The sequence below is a fragment of the Hemitrygon akajei genome, chromosome 18 (genome assembly GCF_048418815.1).
Source record: "Hemitrygon akajei chromosome 18, sHemAka1.3, whole genome shotgun sequence".
In the NCBI taxonomy this organism is placed as follows: domain Eukaryota; kingdom Metazoa; phylum Chordata; class Chondrichthyes; order Myliobatiformes; family Dasyatidae; genus Hemitrygon; species Hemitrygon akajei.
In genome coordinates, this window is record NC_133141.1 from 16424535 (window position 1) to 16442168 (window position 17634).

Sequence of the window (17634 nt, forward strand, 5' to 3'; positions counted from 1 at the left end):
AAAGTACTGCATTCAAAGTAAAAAATGAGATGCAACTTCCTGTTGATATTTTTAAATGAGGAAGACTGATGCGGCTATCATGTATTTCTAAACTGCTGAAGCTATTGAAATATTTTAGCTCTATAAACTTATGTATGCTGAACATGATTTGTCCCTTTGTACATGTGACAATTATAAACAAGTACCTTGTGGTGTCCAATCACTAACAATCAGATCCTCGTGTCCTTGTTCAATAACCTGGATATCAAACTCTGGTTTCCCATTAGTATCATTGATGGTGCAGTGGTAGCAGCAACGCTTGTTAGTGTATCGCATACTCCAATAAATTCGAGTCGCCTCAAATCCAATTGGATAAAGAGCTGTTACACTGTGGAATTCCTGCATCTGATGGGGGAGCAACTGACCAATGGCATGAAAAATCAGTCCACCAACCCTGAACATATGGCTGCGTTTGCCACGCTGCACAATGCTAGCAATCTGCTTCACCTCATCTCTTTGAATGTAGACACGGCGGTAAACAGCAAAACACCGAATTTCCTGCTCATTTGCTCCTTTCAATTTATGTTGACTGCAGAGCATGGTCTTATCTTTAAAAAACATACATCGGGCACGGATAGCACATGCAAAATGATAGGTATTTGGGCACCGAACTCGATGGCAACCTGTTGTGGCACCAGTCTTTTGACAAAAAGCACACTTTGTGGTGAGTCCCCTGTGAAAAGCCACTTCCACATTTATCAGTGCCCCTGCTTGAGTCTCATAAACTTCAGAGGACCACAATGCACAGTTTAGATGGACCCACAAATCCAAATCCAGGTTCAAAAGTCTTGCTGGCCCATCTGTTAATCCATCACCATCTTCATGACAGAAGCAGCACCTCCTAGTGTCCTTGGGCATGGGGTCTGGTTTTAATGATGTCCCTAACTTCTGAATGAGTTCTTCAATTTCCTGTTGTGAGAAGTGTTTATATTTCCCTTTATGAAATATGACTTTAAATTCCAAACGTTTCCAACGGATTCCTCGCCATCTCTTCATTTGCGGTTGATGTTCTTCAAATTGCTTTTCATCCAGAGGGAGAGGATGTTTGATCTTTGGTGATTCAACTGATGGATCAGGTTTACTTGACTCTGCTGGAGTTCCAGGGGATGAGATACTTGGGGATGAGGGTGGAGAACACTCTGGTTGTATTATGGGAAGCTGGTGAACATCGAGTATGGACATATTATTACTGTAATAATGCACCACATTTTTTTCTTTCATTGGACAGTCTGAGGACGTTTCCTGAAAAGATAAAGACAGAAAGTCATTATATACTGAAATAACATTCATTACCAAACTATTCAAAATGACAGTTTCCCCATTAAAAAAAACTGGCGTAATTCAAATCTGTCTGCACATTGATTCCCTAGCAAAACTCATTTCAGCCGATTTCCATTCCCAATGCATCGATTTGAAAATTCTTGGCCTTAACTAATAGTGTCTTCACGGTTTGCTCTTTTCTACTTCTACAATTTCTTGCAAGCTTAACTCTACCTAATCTAGCCATGCTTACATTAATTGCCTTCAGCACTGCATTGTCTTTCCTGTCCCCAGATCAATTAATCAGTTTTTAAATGCAGTCACTAAGTATCTACAATAAGAACATAAGAAATAGGAGCAGGAGTAGGCCATCCAGCCCATCGAACCTGCCCTGCCACTCAATAAGGTCATATGGCTGATCTGTCCGTAAACTCAGCTCCATCTCCCTGCCTTTTCCCCATAACCCTTAACACCCTTACTATGTAAAAATCTATCTAACTGTATCTTAAATATATTTAGTGAAGAAGCCTCAACTGCTTCCCCGGGCAGAGAATTCCACAGATTCACCACTCTCTGGGAAAAACAGTTTCTCATCTTGTCCTAAATCTTCTCCCCTGAATCTTGAGGCAATGTCCCCTAGTTCTAGTCTTACCTACCAATGGAAACAACTTTCCTACTTCTATCTTATCTATCCCTTTCAAAATTTTATATGTTTCTGTAAGATCCCCTCTCATTCTTCTGAACTCCAGAGAGTATAGTCCCAGGCGACTCAATCTCTCCTCATAGGTTAACTCCTTCATCCCTGGAATCAACCCGGTGAACCTCATCTGCACTGCCTCCAAAGCCAGTATATCCTTCAAGTATGGAGATCAGAACTGCACACAGTACTCCAGGTGCAGCCTCACCAGTACCCTGTATAGTTGTAGCAACCTCCCTGCTCTTGAATTCAATCCCTCTAGCAATAAACGCCAACATTCCATTTGCCTTCTTAATAACCTGTTGTACCTGCAAGCCAACATTTTGCGATTCATGAACAAGCACTCCCAAGTCCCTCTGCACAACAGCATGCTGCAATCTTTCACCATTTAAATAATAATCTGCTCTTCTATTATTCCTTCCAAAGTGGATGATCTCGCATTTACCAACGCTGTATTCCATCTGCCAGACTTTGGCCCACTCACTTAACCTATCTATATCCCTCTGCAGACTCTCCACATCCTCTGTACAATTTGCTTTTCCACTCAGTTTAGTGTCATCAGCAAATTTTGCTATGCTACACTCAGTCCCCTCTTCCAAATCATCAATGTAAATGGTAAACAGCTGCGGGCCCAGCACCAACCCCTGCGGCACCCCACTTACCACTGACTGCCAACCGGAGAAACACCATTTATACCAACTCTCAGCCTTCTATCGGTTAACCAATCCACTATCCATGCCAATGCACTTCCTCCGACTCCATGCATCCGTATCTCATTTATAAGTCTCTTGTGCGGCACCTTATTGTACGCCTTCTGGAAATCCAAGTATACGACATCCACCTGTTCCCCTCTATCCACTGCAATCATTATGTCCTCAAAGAACTCCAGTAAGTTTGTCAGACAGGACCTGCCCTTTCTGAATCCATGCTGCGTCTGTCTAATGGAACCACTCCTTTCTAAATGTTTCACTATTTCTTCCTTAATGACAGCTTCAAGCATTTTCCTAACTACAGATGTTAAGCTAACTGGCCTATAGTTGCCCGCCTTTTACCTACATCCTTTTTTAAAAAGTGGCATGACATTTGCTGTTTTGCAATCTGCTTGGACCTGCCCAGAGTCTAGAGAGTTTTGATAAATGATTACCAACACGTCTACTATGACCTCTACCAATTCCTTCAGCACCCTGGGATGCATCCCATCAGGACCAGAGGACTTATCTACTTTCAGGTCCTCTAGTTTGCTCATCACTATCTCTTTAGTAACAGTGATTTTATCGAGGTCCTCACCTCCCATTTCGTCCATAACATCCTTCTTTGGCATATTAGACGTGTCCTCCACCGTGAAGACCGACACAAAATAGTTGTTCAATGCCTTAGCCATTTCCTTTTCACCCAATTATCAATTTCCCCTTCTCCTCTTCCAAGGGACCTCCGCTGACTTTAACCACCCTCTTCCGCTTTATATATTTATAAAAACTTTTGCGCTGTTTTTATATTTTGTGCTAATTTACTTTCATACTCTATCTTCCCTTTCCTTATTTCTTGTTCAGTTGTTCTCTGTTGCTTTTTAAAGTTCTCCCAATCCTCCAGTCTCCCACTACTCTTTGCAACTTTGCACACATCAGCTTTTAATTTGATACTATCTGTTATTTCCTTAGTTATCCAAGGCTGGCCCTCCCCACACTTACTGTCCTTACTTTTGACTGGAATATACTTCAGTTGAGCACTGTGAAAAATCTCTTTGAAAGTATTCCACTGTTCCTCAACTGTCCTACCAAACAGCCTGTGCTCCCAATCTACATTAGCCAACTCCTCCCTCATCCCGTTGTAGTCTCCCTTGTTCAAGAATACACTAGTTTTAAATCTAACTTATTACATCCTCCATCTGAATGCAAAATTCAATCATATTATGATCACTCTTTCCATGAGGATCCCCGACTACAAGATCGCTAATCTTACCAGTCTCATTGCACAGGACTAGATCTAAGATAGTATTTTCCCTTGTAGGTTCACTAACATGCTGCTCAAGAAAGCCATCACGGATGCATTCTATGAAGTCCTCCTCAAGATTTCCTTGACGAACCTGATTCACCCAATCTATGTGCAAGTTAAAATCCCTCATGACAACTGCTGTTCTGTTCTTACAAGCCTCAGTAATTTTTTGGTTAATAGCCTCTGCCACTGCAATATTTTTATTAGGTGGCCTATAGACCAGTGATCTTTTCCCTTTACTACTCTTAATCTCTACCCAGATGGACTCAACATTCTGCTCCATAGATCTTATATTGTCTCACACAATTGCCATGATCTCATCCCTAATCAAGAGCGCCATCCCACCTCCTCTGCCTTCTTGCCTATCTTTCCGTATTACCTGATACCCTTGGATATTTAATTCCCAGTCATCTCCAACTTGCAACCAGGTTTCTGTAATGGCTACTAAATCATATGCCTTGGTACTGATCTGTGCCACCAGTTCACTAACCTTGGTTCTAATACTACAGGCATTTAGATAAAGTGCCCTTATACTCATTGTCCTTTTAGAATCTAGTGACCTATGCAATTTTTGCTTTTTACTTTTATGCACTCTACTCTTACTTTTTTCTTCACTAACTCTAACTTTGGTCTGTGCATCACTTCCGTCTTCTTTTCTGAGTGGGTTCCCATCCCCCTGCCATATTACTTTAAAGCCTCCCCAACAGCACTAGCAAACTATCTCCCTAGGACATTGATCCTGGCCCTGCCCAGATGTAGACCATACGTACGATACTGGTCCCACCTCTCCCAGAAACGGTTCCAATGCCCCAAGAAACATACTGGCCATTTTGGGTCCATTTGGTACCCATAAACATCACTGTGATTCTGAAGAGGTAATTAGATTTAGTAATGTTGAATTAAGGACATTAAGGATAACTCCTTTAATCTGTCTAAGTCCATGAGATAGCAAATAAGTTTTCACATGTCATCTGAAAGATCTCCCACAGCATAGCACACCGTCAGTACTGCTTTAAAGTGATATATGTTTTTCAATTCACATCTCTGGAGTTGGAATTGAACAAAAACTTTCTGACCACCAAGACTGCCACTAATTGAGTTACAGATGTCACTGCAAGCATGGCAACTCTCAATTCTCCCCCACCCCACCCAATTTTCTACTGTTCCCTTTTCTCAAAAAAATTACCAACCAAATTTCATCTGGCAGTTTGGTGGCATGATGTCCCACATCTAAGACATGCTAGTAGATTAAGACTGAAAGAAACATTTGACTCAATTATCACTTTATCAAATGACATAACCATATATAATGGTCAAGTCAACTCCTGGAAGAAAGAAACAAAAAAGAGCAAGAGTGATTAATTTCAGTAAAGTTCTGAAATTCTTCATCAATTTCTTAAGCCCCAGGGAATCATGGACTTCCAGAAGCGTTGCTAGTCATAACCCTTTCCCAATCAAAGGGTACCCCAAGAGCCACAAATTCTTAGGCTGGAAGTATGCACATACCAATGTGGCAGTTACCATCTCTTCCCCTGGCTTCTTAAAGGCAGAACCTGGTACTGCAACATCACATTGCTTGTACCACTGTTTTTCCAGTGCCAGTTTCTCCAAATCCACAGGGTTTTCTTTGGAACCTACTTAAAAAAAAAAGATCCAACTGTAATGATGATTGTTTTTGTTTTATTTAACTCTAAATACAAATAAATAGACAACAATCTAAAAGCAAAATAGCATGATAACCCATATTTTGTTTTTGAAAGTGCACTTTGATTCTTTTGGAAAGTAAGATCATGAACACCACATCGATGTAAAAAGGTTCAAGGCCATGCAGAAAAGAAACTTGTATGTGTAACCTTGAAATTCACTAAAAGATTAAAACTATTGTAGGTTGGAGCCAACTTATTCTTCCTTGTATCATTTAACCTCCTAATAAAAAAAATGCTGAAAGCTCAGTTCACAATGATTTTAAACTACTTGTGTTCTAGGACTGGTTAACTGAAACAAACTGTTTCTGCAATATGCTTTCATTCAGACTCATATGCACTGGTACTGTACATTGGTATGTGATGTGTTCGTTGCACAAGAATAATCATCTTAATTTTCACTCAAAAGCACTGATCATTGTGAAGACCACATTGGTATATAGTAACATGCAACAATGTGGAGGTGCCAATTATAAAGACAGAGCACAACAGTTTTTCAGTATAAAAACAGGAAGACATTCACAAAGTACTCTGGTGTGCAAACCTGAGCAGGTTATTTAACTTGTTGTCAAGCCAAAGCTCATATCAGTGCAGAAAATTAACATGTCCCAAACTAGTTTAAAAAGTAGTATTCTGTTATCCTTCAGTGGATATTTAGAATACATCTGAAGCAAAATTGATTGACAGTTAGTGAAATAGATAACTAACTGATTAGGAATGAAACTGAATAATGATGACTTCTTTTATTATAAGGAGATTAAGGTCTTACTAATAGAAATGTCTGAAGTTATGAAGTTTGAGTGATTGTAAGAGTGTATTTATAATGCAGTTTTCAGTAATTATGGGGTCTAGATCAAGTAACCATAAATACCAATGAAAAATAATGGTTGGATGAAAAGGAGGCGGGGAAAGTGATGTGGGAATACAAGCACTGCTCACATGGAGGAAAAGCCCTTGATGCAGCACAATGTTGCTGATAATAGAGTTGCTGCCTCATAGTGCCAGTAACTAGGTTCAATCCTGACCATGGGTGTGTTTGTGCAGTTGGCATGTCCTTCCTGTAACCGTGTGGGTTTCCTCCAGGTGCTCTGATTTTTTTCGCACATCCCAAAGACGTAAGGGGTGGTGCATTAATTGGATTACTCTGTGAGCCCAGATAGACCGATGGGGGGAAATATCTTCTTCCTCTAACGTGAGGAAATACATATGCAAGCTTCAACAAAAGTTCGGTAAAGTGGGCTAATTATTGTAAATGCTGAATGATTCAATGAAAAGCGCATGTTGAAATAGATATTTAAATAGGATTTGGGATAGGAAATGTTTGGGCAATTTTCTGTATATCCTTGCTTTGAGAGGATTAATCAAGTTGGGTCAATCATGATAGGAAGGATATGATAGCTTGGTGAACCCAACGATCTTTTTTCATTATGTACAATGTCCTGTGTATGTTACTAAAAAGGGCTTCTTTGGTTTGTTACGAATAGGAATGTTTCTTTGTCTGTTAAATGTTTCTCTCGCCGTTGTTTCGCTTTAGAATGGCTGATATGGTAATTGTATTCATTTGTTAATCAATGGGGAATGTTATTGTGTTTTGTGAGGCTGGGAACTTGGGGGAGGGGTTGCGCGGGCTTGGGGGTGAAGAGAGTCGGGAGGAGAGACGGACGAGGAAGGTGGACGGGTGCTGGACGGCTCGTAGGACCACCGCGACTGGCGCTGGACGGCTCGTAAGACCACCGGGGTGGTCCAAGGGGTGACGACGTGGCTGTCGGATGATTCGTTGATTGAGCTCCTACGATGTGCACTACACTGACTGAACTTTGATAAGTTGGCGCCTTTTGTTTTTTTCTTTCCTTGTATATATATATATATATATATTGTATTGTCTAATACTTCTTTAGTTATGTTAGTAAATTCTATAAAGTGTATTTCATAACGGTATTTGGTGTGAAGTTAATACGGTGAGCGGCGCGAGGCATAAACTCAATTCTCACAGCATCTGCGTGTACGGGAGGTGGGTTGGTGTGTGGCTGGATCTCCTTTTCCCCTAGACATATACCAGCCTTTTGGGTAAGTGCTACAATTACTTTAAATGTTAACATACAGAGGTCACCAGCAAATGATGTAGATAGGCATCTGCTTTGAATGTTGATCTATTAAGGGAAATCATCTCAAGCCAAAATTTGATCTGGTGGAAAAACAGGATGTAAAGAGCCAATTTCAACTGAAAAACTGCAACGTCAGTTTAAAAAAAATCAGTTGGTTTGCTTTTTAGAATGATTAATTACCAGAATACTGCAATCAATTATGGGCTGTTGCTTTTTTACTTATGGAGCATGAAGTTTTTTATTATCCATGGGCAATATCCAATTCGCAATGATGGGTACAAATTACTTACTTTTGAAAAGATCAAAGTTGTGCATACCTTGACCAGGAGCTTCCAACGTGGACTTTTTTCCACCTGGCGGAAAAGAACGTGAACCACCTGGAACAGATGCAACTTCGTAGGAACCTGGGATCTTCATTTGGAGCAACTGTGCAAGAACTGTCATCATTGTATTTATATCCTACAACAAATACAGTTATTGAGAACAAATATGAGATCAGTTTCTACCATTTTCTGTATTTTGTTTCTTTGCACCTGTATCGTCATCTCTTGCTAAGTGTCAATGTACACAGAATTTACATTAAATATTTTATCATGTTATACAATTTTCTAAGGAGTAAGCATGCCATAAAGCCAACTCAAAGACTAAGACAGGGAATAAGTTTTAAATTATTTATTTACCTTAGTAACAGTTCCTGAGACAGTGAGTGTGACTGCAACCTGGTTTCCTTTGCTACTTTTCCATGGGCCAGAGACAGGTGTGCTCTTCACAGTACTTTCTACAAATGGTTCTGTATTTACAAATGGCTTTGTTTCAGGAAATACTAAGGAAGAACAAGTATTTCAAAAGGACAAATTAGTAATCCACAATATAAATGCTGATTGACCAATAAAGACCTTAAATGATATTGTCAAGCTCATTTGTTGTCCTTCCTAAAAATCACATCTATCAACATTCCTGTCCTGACGAAGGGTCTCGGCCCGAAACGTCGACAGCGCTTCTCCCTATAGATGCTGCCTGGCCTGCTGTGTTCCACCAGTATTTTGTGTGTGTGTTGTTGTATCAACATTCCTAGTTACACAGTGTTTTCAAGCAAGGTCAGAAGCAGTGGTTTTTAACAAAGTGAGGGTAAAGGAAACATTCACAACACATACAGTTGTGGGAAGGGATAACGTGGGAGCAAGATCAACAAATTTTACAATTATAAATTAAAATGAACAAAAAAGGGACAATCACATGGCTGAGAAAATGCTACAGCCCTCCAAAGATAAAGAGAAAAAAATATGTAGACAACTATCTGAGGTGCAAAAATAATAAAGCAGTGACACAAGGAGCTTTCAGCTATTTTTAATGGGACAGTAGCAAAGTAAATAACAGAGGAGGTGCAGAATTCTTGAAAAACACTCAAGAATGAAGTAGTATTTCACAAACTAACCAAGAGGGGGCAGTACAGAGCTTTGTTTTAATGAATTAACTTGAATAAATAGCAAAGGCAGTGGCAAGAGCATTTTGGAGGTAGGAATCAAAATTTAGTTAGATTTATCACAGCAACAGAAAGGAAGGTAGGACAAACAAAGAAGGCTAAATCTACCAGAGTGAGATAGGAGCTGATAAAAAATGAAGGAAAATCAGTCTCAGATCAGTTAAAGCCATTCAAGGGGATGAAGGTTCAAGTCAAATATTTTCCCATGAAATACGGGAAACTCATGAATCAGGAAGTCAAGGAACATAGGATAGGAAGGGCATTAAAAAGATATGTGTAAGACAAATATCAAGAGCTCAATGCTTCAGAAAACAGTACAGAAAGTGCAGGGGGGACATTTAAAAAATATATAAAAACCTTTATGACCAATGGCTTACTGTACATCAGATTATTTTTTTAAAAATGTAAAACATTGCTCAACTAGCAATGACTAATTTCCCGTACCAACCTGGGATACAAGCTCCTGGGATTATGGGAATTACAGGAGACAGGGCACGGTCCATTGACTCTTCCTTCACTTCAGTCAGCAAGGGAAACCGGGATGTTTCCTGCTCAAGGACACTCTCTGGTGAGGATGCTGGCACAATGCTGTCAGGTGTGTGTCTATCATCTTCCAGCTCTGCTCTACTGTTGAGAGGAAATTATAACTCAATGTCTTTTGGATTCATAACTACCTCAATATCCAAGACTGCAGGTAGAAACAGATTTTCAGCAAAGGGCTCCCAGACATCTAAGAGCTTTCCTTTAATCAGCTTTTTCATTTTCACTCTAGAACTATGTGCTTTGCTTCCTTTAAAGCTAATCTCAAATCTTAAGAAGTGGGGAAAAACTCAGCCTTGGTTGTATATGATAATTCTGTGATATGGCAGTGGAATGGAACTTGAGAAAAATGCATGTTATTGCACAATTCACTTAACCCACGAGACAGTGATGCATTTCTGCTGGCATCTTTTTGTCAATTCATTTTTTTTGTAAACTTAAGCATTGCTCTCATTTTGAAAAACACTTGTGTGTTGAGTAATTGAAGCCTCCTTTCCATTCTTTTATGGGATCTGGACTTAACTAGTAACACACCATTTCTCAGCTCTAATGCCCTTTAACCGAGAAGTTTGACAGGCCATTTTAGATAGCTGTTTAGAGTCAATTATATCACTGCATTCTTGGGGTCACGAAAGACAAAAACTGGGTATGAAAAGTAGATTTTCTTACCTAAAGGTATGAGATAATCATGATTTTTTTTAAAATGACAGTCTGGTAGTTTCAAAGTTACCATTACTGGGACTAGATTTTTAATTCCAGATTTATTAAACCACCTGAATTTAAAACTCCCAATTGCTACAGCAGGATTCAAGCTCACCTCTAGTTTAAAAGCCTAGGCCTCCAGAAACTAATCCAGCAACAGATACTACATTACTTCTTGAAATAATAAGGAAGCATATCCAACATTAATTTCCCAACAGTTGGTAAAAGTTATATTTACCCAGTAAAAACTGATTTGGTGACTTGTTAGGCGGAAGAAAGTGCAACGCCTTTGCACAATGATCGAGGATTGCATGATAATTAAGAACTGCAACTTCCACCTGTTACTTGTTTAAACAGTACAGCGACTTACTGCTTTAGGCAGCAAAGTTTTATTCCCCTTTATGAAACTAAAGACTGAAAGTAAATCAAAGAGTTTGCAAGGAAAAAAAAGAGTAGAATTGTAAAAAAACATTAGCTGTAAATAAAAAACCTCAGATCTTCATTTTGATTGTGTGGCGGTGTGGGCAAGGAAGCCAACATGTCCATATTTTTCAGTTCTGTCGTCATGAGATCTGCAATGGAGTACAATAACAATAGCATTACACTGCACTGTAATGAATAAACCAAGTGTGTTACATAATATTCAATTGTGCACCATGTCACTTGCATGTCAGAAATTAAAACTAACATGACAATACAGTGGATCACACCAAAATAAAAACTCTGATCAAATACAATCATTTTAATTTAAATACAACACATTTACAACAATGCATAATATATCCTTATTTTAAAAAATTTGAACTGGAATTTCACTGAAAATTAAACACTTTTTTTGAAAGATTGGTACAGAGGGTGGAGCTTAGGAGGACGATGGCGCCTAATGGTGACTCCTTTGCTTGCATCTTCAGAAACAACTTTATTATCTCTATTTTTCCCTTTCAGGATTCTTTTGAAGACCCTGACCTGGAGTTACACGCTGACTTTGGTTCCTTGTGGAAATGGGACCCGCTCTCGGGGTCTCACAACTGGCTGCTATTTGACATGCCAAGGACGCGGCCCAGAAGTCTAGTGCATCTTCAGGTTTCTGGGATTTCGTGGCTCTGGGGGGCGGACAGATTTGAGGTTGGTGCTGCCACAGAAAACTGGTGTCGTGGGAGACGGACGATTGAAAGCAGCGAGCTGGCTATGTGCCCAGAGACCCGAGTTCTTAAGGCACAAAACTCGGAAGAAGCAACACAACAGACTTTTAACACCATAAATCAGTGAGTTGTTTTGTTATGTCAACTACCAGGTGAACGAGTAGTCTTTGGGGTACTGCAAGTCTGTGTCTTTATTGATGCTTCGCCTCACACTTGAGTGTTGATGGTGGGTGCCGTTGCTTTTTTGCTGGTGGGGGGGGGGGGTCATTGCTTTGCTGCTGCTTGTGCAAGGGAGGGGGGAGCTGGGGGGGCTTTAGGGGTTCTAACATTTAACTGTTGTTCATTCTTTGGGGCACTCCTCTGTTTTTGTGGATATTTGCAAAGAAAAAGATTTTCAGGATGTATATTGTATACATTTCTCTGGCATTAAATGTACCTATTGACCTATTGAAACCTACTGAAGATTTGGGTGGCACGGTGGTGCAGCTAGTAGTTTCTGCCTTACAACTCCAGTGATTGGGGTTCAATCCTGACCTCCAATCTCATCTGTGCAGAGTTTTCACATTTTCCCTGAAATCGCATTTCTCTGCGTGTTCTGATTTCCTTCCACACAAAGATGTGCAGGCTGGCAGGTAATTGGTCACTGTAAATTATCCCTAGGTTTTGAGTGAGTGGGAGAAGTTGAGGGAGGAGTTAATGGTAATGTTGGGAGAATGAAATTGGATAGGCAAAACCACTGTAAAAATACTTGCTTGATGGTCAGTATGGACTCAGTGGACCGAAGGGCATGTTTCCATCTGTATCTCTCTATGACTCCATATGTGTAAGATTAGTTTGTTCTTGAATTGTCAGGACACTAAACGCTAACATTAGAAAGGTTTTGCAAGTGCCCAGTACAGAATAAGTTTTAAAACTTGACAAATCTCCTATTTACCAGCCAGTGCCTGGAAGATTTAGAGTCAAGCAACATAGAAACAAGCCTTTCACTCATCTCATTGGCATTGATTAACCAGCATCCATTTTTCTCTTGTATCACCATCAACTACTTCCCCCTCTCCTCATTCCCCTGCCACCCACCTATATTAGTAACTAATTAATTCACCAGGAAGCATGTCTTTGGGATGTGCTAAGAAACTGGAGCACCCAGCAGAAACCAACAAACACTCGGACTCAATAGTTGTGAATGCCACAAGGAATTCTGACCAGGAGTAACAGAAGTAAGCCAACGCAAGCCAAACGTTGAGCAACTTAATTAGATCATAAAAACACAAAATGCTGGCAGAACTCAGCAGGCCAGACAGCATCTATGGGAGAAGGTAGTGGCGACGTTTCAGGCCGAAACCCTTCATCAGGAGTGAAGTAACATGGGATGGTCGAGGGGGGGATAAGAAGTGGGGGGAGGGATAAAGTAGAGAGCTGGGAAGTGATAGGCTGAAGGGAAATGGGCTAGAGGGAAGGTGGAGAATTATGGGAAATAAAAGAGAAAGAAAGGTAGGGCTGGGGGGAGATTATAGTGAGGGGGGGAAAGAGAGAGAGAAAGAGAACCAGACTAAAATTATAGATAGGGATGGGGTAAGTGGGGGGGGCAGGGGTATCAATGGAGGTCTGTGAGTTGAATGTTCATGCCAGCAGGCAGGAGGCTACCTAGGCGGGAGATAAGGTATTGCTCCATCGACCTGCGTGTGGCTTCATCTTGACGGTAGAGGAGGCCATGGACAGACATATTGGAGTGGGAGTGGTCTGTGGAATTGAAGTGTGTGGCCACAGGAAGATCCCACCACTGCTGGAGGACCGAGCGCCGGTGTTCAGCGAAATGGTCTTCCAGTCTGCGGCGGGTCTCCCTAATGTATAAATGGCCACATCGGGAGCACCGGATACAGTATATCACCCCAGTTGACTCGCAGGTGAAGTGGTGCCTCACCTGAAAGGACTGTCTGGGGCCTAGGATGGTGGTGAGGGAAGAAATGTGGGGGCAGGTGTAGCACTTCTTCCATTTTCAGGGATAAGTGCCTGGAGGGAGGTCGGTGGGGAGGGATGGGGGTGATGAATGGACAAGGGAGTCGCGTAGGGAGCGATCCCTGCGGAAAGCCAAGAGTGGGGGGAGGGGAAGATGTGTCTGGTGGTGGGCCCACAGGAGGTGGCGGAAGTTACGGAGGATTATACGTTGGATTAATTAGATCATACCTAGTTGGTATTTTGTCAGCAGTTACCCATCTTAGTTCATTGCTTTAATATCACTGTGCATCAAAAAAGTAACCAGCTTAGTTTTGAAATTTGCCATTGTTGCCTAATTTCCAAAGCCCGTTGTTAAATTGCAGATTTCCACAACGTTCATGTGAAGTATTGTTTCCCAGCATCACCTTAAATAGCCTAGTCCTAATTTTCAACCTATGCCTCATTCTGGATTTACCTCACTTTAGGAACTCTCCCCTCCCCCCACCCCCCACCACATAGTTTCTTTAACGATCTTAAACACTGCAATTAAACACCTTAATTTTCTTCACTGTAAAGTTCCAAAGGCAGCACCTTCCAGACCACGACCACTACCACCTAGGACGAGAACAACAGATACCTGTTTCCAAGTATCTGCTTGGAAACCGATCCAAGTCCACCATTCTGACTTGGAAACACATCGCCGCTCCTTCATTGTCAGTGGGTCAAAATCATGGAATTCCCTCCCTAACAGCACTGTGGGTGTACCTACACCCCAGGGACTGCAGCATAGAAACATAGAAAACCTACAGCACAATAAAGGCCCTTTGATCCACAAAGTTGTGCTGAACATGTCCCTACCTTAGAAATTACTAGGCTTACCTTTAGCCCGCTATTTTCCTAAGCTCCATGTACCTATCCAGAAGGCTCTTAAAAGACACTATCATATCTGCCTCCCCCACTGTCGCCAGCAGCCCATTCCGCACACTCACCACTCTCGGAGTAAAAATCTTACCCCTGACATCTCCTCTGTACCTACTCCCCAGCACCTTAAACCTGTGTGTCCTCTTGTGGCAACCATTTCAGCCCTGGGAAAAAGCCTCTGACTATCCACATGATCAATGCCTCTCATCATCTTACACAGCTCATCACCACCTTCTCAAAGACAACTAAGAATGGGTAATAAATGCCGGCTTAGCTGGCGGTGCCCACATCCCGTAAATGAAACTTTAAAAAAGAAAATACAAGCCTAGTCTAACGCAGCCATTCTCTACTACTCAGGTCCTTGGACTCCAGAATCAAAACTGCAACTTATTCCAAGGAAATATATTCTTCTTAAAGCCCTGAACTGAAAGCAGAGCCCTGGTCTCACCAGAGCATCATGACATAACTTCTTACAGTTTCTATAAGGCCAAGTACTCCAATATCTACACATGTAAAACAACAATTTGAATAGTACTGCATTCACAAGTTATTAATCAAAACCTTGTCTATTGTGCCAATAATTTTGCTCTGATCAATTTTCATACCTTTTTGTCCTTCGTGCTCTTTATGTCCTTCAGTCAACTCCTCAGAGGTGGCTAAACCATTTACCAGTTTCTGCTGGACAGAGGGAGGTGGTGTAGGAGGCAACGACGAAGGTGGTGTTGGTGGGTTACTCAGATTGTTCTGCTAAGGCAGACAGAAAAAATAATCTACCTAATTCTAGAATATTAAAAAGCAACCTTGTATTCAAGACCCAAGCTAGTATAGCTTTCTTTTGAGAGTTATAAAGCAGCAAATGTGTTTGGAGGAAAATCTTGCAGATATTTACATAACACAACAAAACAAATGCAATCAAGACTGCATTGTGAAATCATTTAGTTTGAAATACTGAAATCTTCATAAATTCTACAAGCATACAAAATGTTTTACCAAAGGTCCTTGATTTTGATTACCACTATATTCTTAAGATTGCTTTTGAGTTCAGCAAGTCAGGTCATTTCTGTCAGTAAGACTCCACTCACCTATGTCCTAGACAGTATTTTTATTACTAATTTATTCATTTTAGCATTTAATTTCAGAGACACTTAAATCTCTCAGCTTTTATAGCTGGGAGCAGGGATTTCCTGGCTCTTAAAACTTCCAGAGGTACAGTTTCCTTAACATTCAAAGATCAAAGTAAATTTATTACCAAAGTACATAAATGTCAACATATACAATCCTGAGATTCATTTTCTTGTGGGCATACTCCGCAAATCCAAGAACCATAATAGAACCAATGAAACACTGCATCCAACAGGGTGGCAAGCAACCAATGTGCAAAAGACAACAAACCGAGCAAATACAAAAGAAAAACAAAATAAAATAATAAATAAATAAATGATAAATATTGAGAACATGAGATAAAGAGTCACTGAAAGTGAGTAAATAGGTTGTGGAAACAGTATGGACTCATTTTCAAGCCTAATGGTGTTTTAGTCGATTGTTTGAGCCTGGGGCACCTAAAGCCAATAAAACTGGCCCTCTGCACCCAGACCAGTCAGATTATGCTTGCTTTTGAATCAAATGGGTTTTAGCAAAATTACCAAGATGCATTTTTCTGTCAGTAAAGATGGATCTTTTACATAAATCAAAGCAGCAAACTATACTAAACATAGCACAGTGTAATTTCAGTCAGATATACCTTGTATAGAAGTTGAGAGTAGTAATCTGGAACACTGTCTAGCACTGCGTTCCCAAAGGATCCTTTAAGTTGGTTCTTGTTATTGAAAGGACTGCTCCCAAAGGGAGGAAAGTGGCCAAAATTCACCTCAACAGTAGGTTCCATCAAAGGGAGAAGGGACAATTGCTGGGGATAAAACAAAAAGTAATTAACAACCACAATACAGAAAGATACATCCACAGCACTATAAGTAATCTACAGCATTATACACGAACAGCAATGTGACAATTTAACATGACTACAAAAAAGTTTTAATCGTTGTGTTAAATGATATTCAATTCTCACAGTTGCTTCACATTATCTTTTTTCCCCTTTTTATTTTTGTTCTAAACTATACTTAGTTTGGTTCTGCAATGCATTGTGCAAACATTGTCATTTACCTTGGTATTAGAGGGGTACTATACTGTGTAAAGCTCACATGAAAAATATTAGGGAATTCTCAGAAATTAAGCAATATGATTCCACTGTAGAATCTCAGTTCCAAGATTTCAAGCAATATTAAGTTATTTCACAGCATTGGCTGTTACCTGTTGTAACTGCTTCATGAGGACATCTGTACTCTTTATTCCCTCATCCTTTCTACTCTTCTTTCGCGAGTTGCTGCTTCTGTCGGTTGTTTTCTGTGTCCTTTTTGTTTTTGGAGCCAAGTTTTTCTTGTTCATTTCTTGAAATTCCTTAATCTTGCATATGCCACAAAACAAAGTAAAAAATAATTTCATAGATTAACATTTCCACTCAAATACACTAAAGTGTGTCACAAAATGCACACATTCAATGTGGTGTGCAGAAGTGAAGAGTTTGCACATGTCCAGTGATCCAAAGCTTCAGAAAGAGCAACTACTCTGATTTGTTACTTCTATTCACATATTAAATGGTTATAGAAAATTTCTTTCATTGAATGGAGAGTTTTAAAGTATAAAAAATGTGACTGTTGTATGTGGAAAATGATAATCCAGAGAGAGATAGGAAGGAACACACAATCATATGTGAATAAATAAACCCAATATGAGGTGAGAAATATAAAGTGAAAATTAACTAGTCCTTTCCATTTTTACTACACTGAGGCATTGTACTGCTGTGTCTTCTGCCACGAAGACAGATACAAAACATTTGTTTTATGCCTCAACTTCTTTTGCCCACAGTCACTTCGCCAGTTGTTGTTTCTATGTAACTCAGATTATCTTGCTTTATCTCTTTTACATTGTTGTAGCAGCTTTTTTAAAAAAAATACTCTTTTCTAACTCACTCTTATGTTCTTCGCTCCATAACAAATAATTTGGTCATTCATTGATGTTTTTTCAAACTATTTCAATCTCTTTTAAATAAAATTAAATT

General features: G+C 40.1%; 1 protein-coding gene across 14 annotated transcripts in view; it reads right to left on the reverse strand.

The window, feature by feature from the left end:
• The window catches only part of kmt2d (lysine (K)-specific methyltransferase 2D), a 235339-nt gene that overhangs the window by 31490 nt on the left and 186215 nt on the right, over window positions 1-17634 (reverse strand). For 10 of the 14 annotated variants that reach the window (XM_073070993.1, XM_073070981.1, XM_073070982.1 and 7 more), the window contains 9 exons: window positions 16827-16979; window positions 16261-16425; window positions 15125-15266; window positions 11012-11093; window positions 9728-9906; window positions 8477-8619; window positions 8114-8255; window positions 5495-5625; window positions 186-1281 (listed from right to left, as the gene is read on the reverse strand). In XM_073070993.1, the coding sequence (XP_072927094.1) occupies window positions 186-1281; window positions 5495-5625; window positions 8114-8255; window positions 8477-8619; window positions 9728-9906; window positions 11012-11093; window positions 15125-15266; window positions 16261-16425; window positions 16827-16979 (2233 nt within the window). The remainder of the gene's footprint in view (window positions 1-185; window positions 1282-5494; window positions 5626-8113; window positions 8256-8476; window positions 8620-9727; window positions 9907-11011; window positions 11094-15124; window positions 15267-16260; window positions 16426-16826; window positions 16980-17634) is intronic. The other 4 variants (XM_073070995.1, XM_073070992.1, XM_073070994.1 and 1 more) reach the window with 4 other exon arrangements.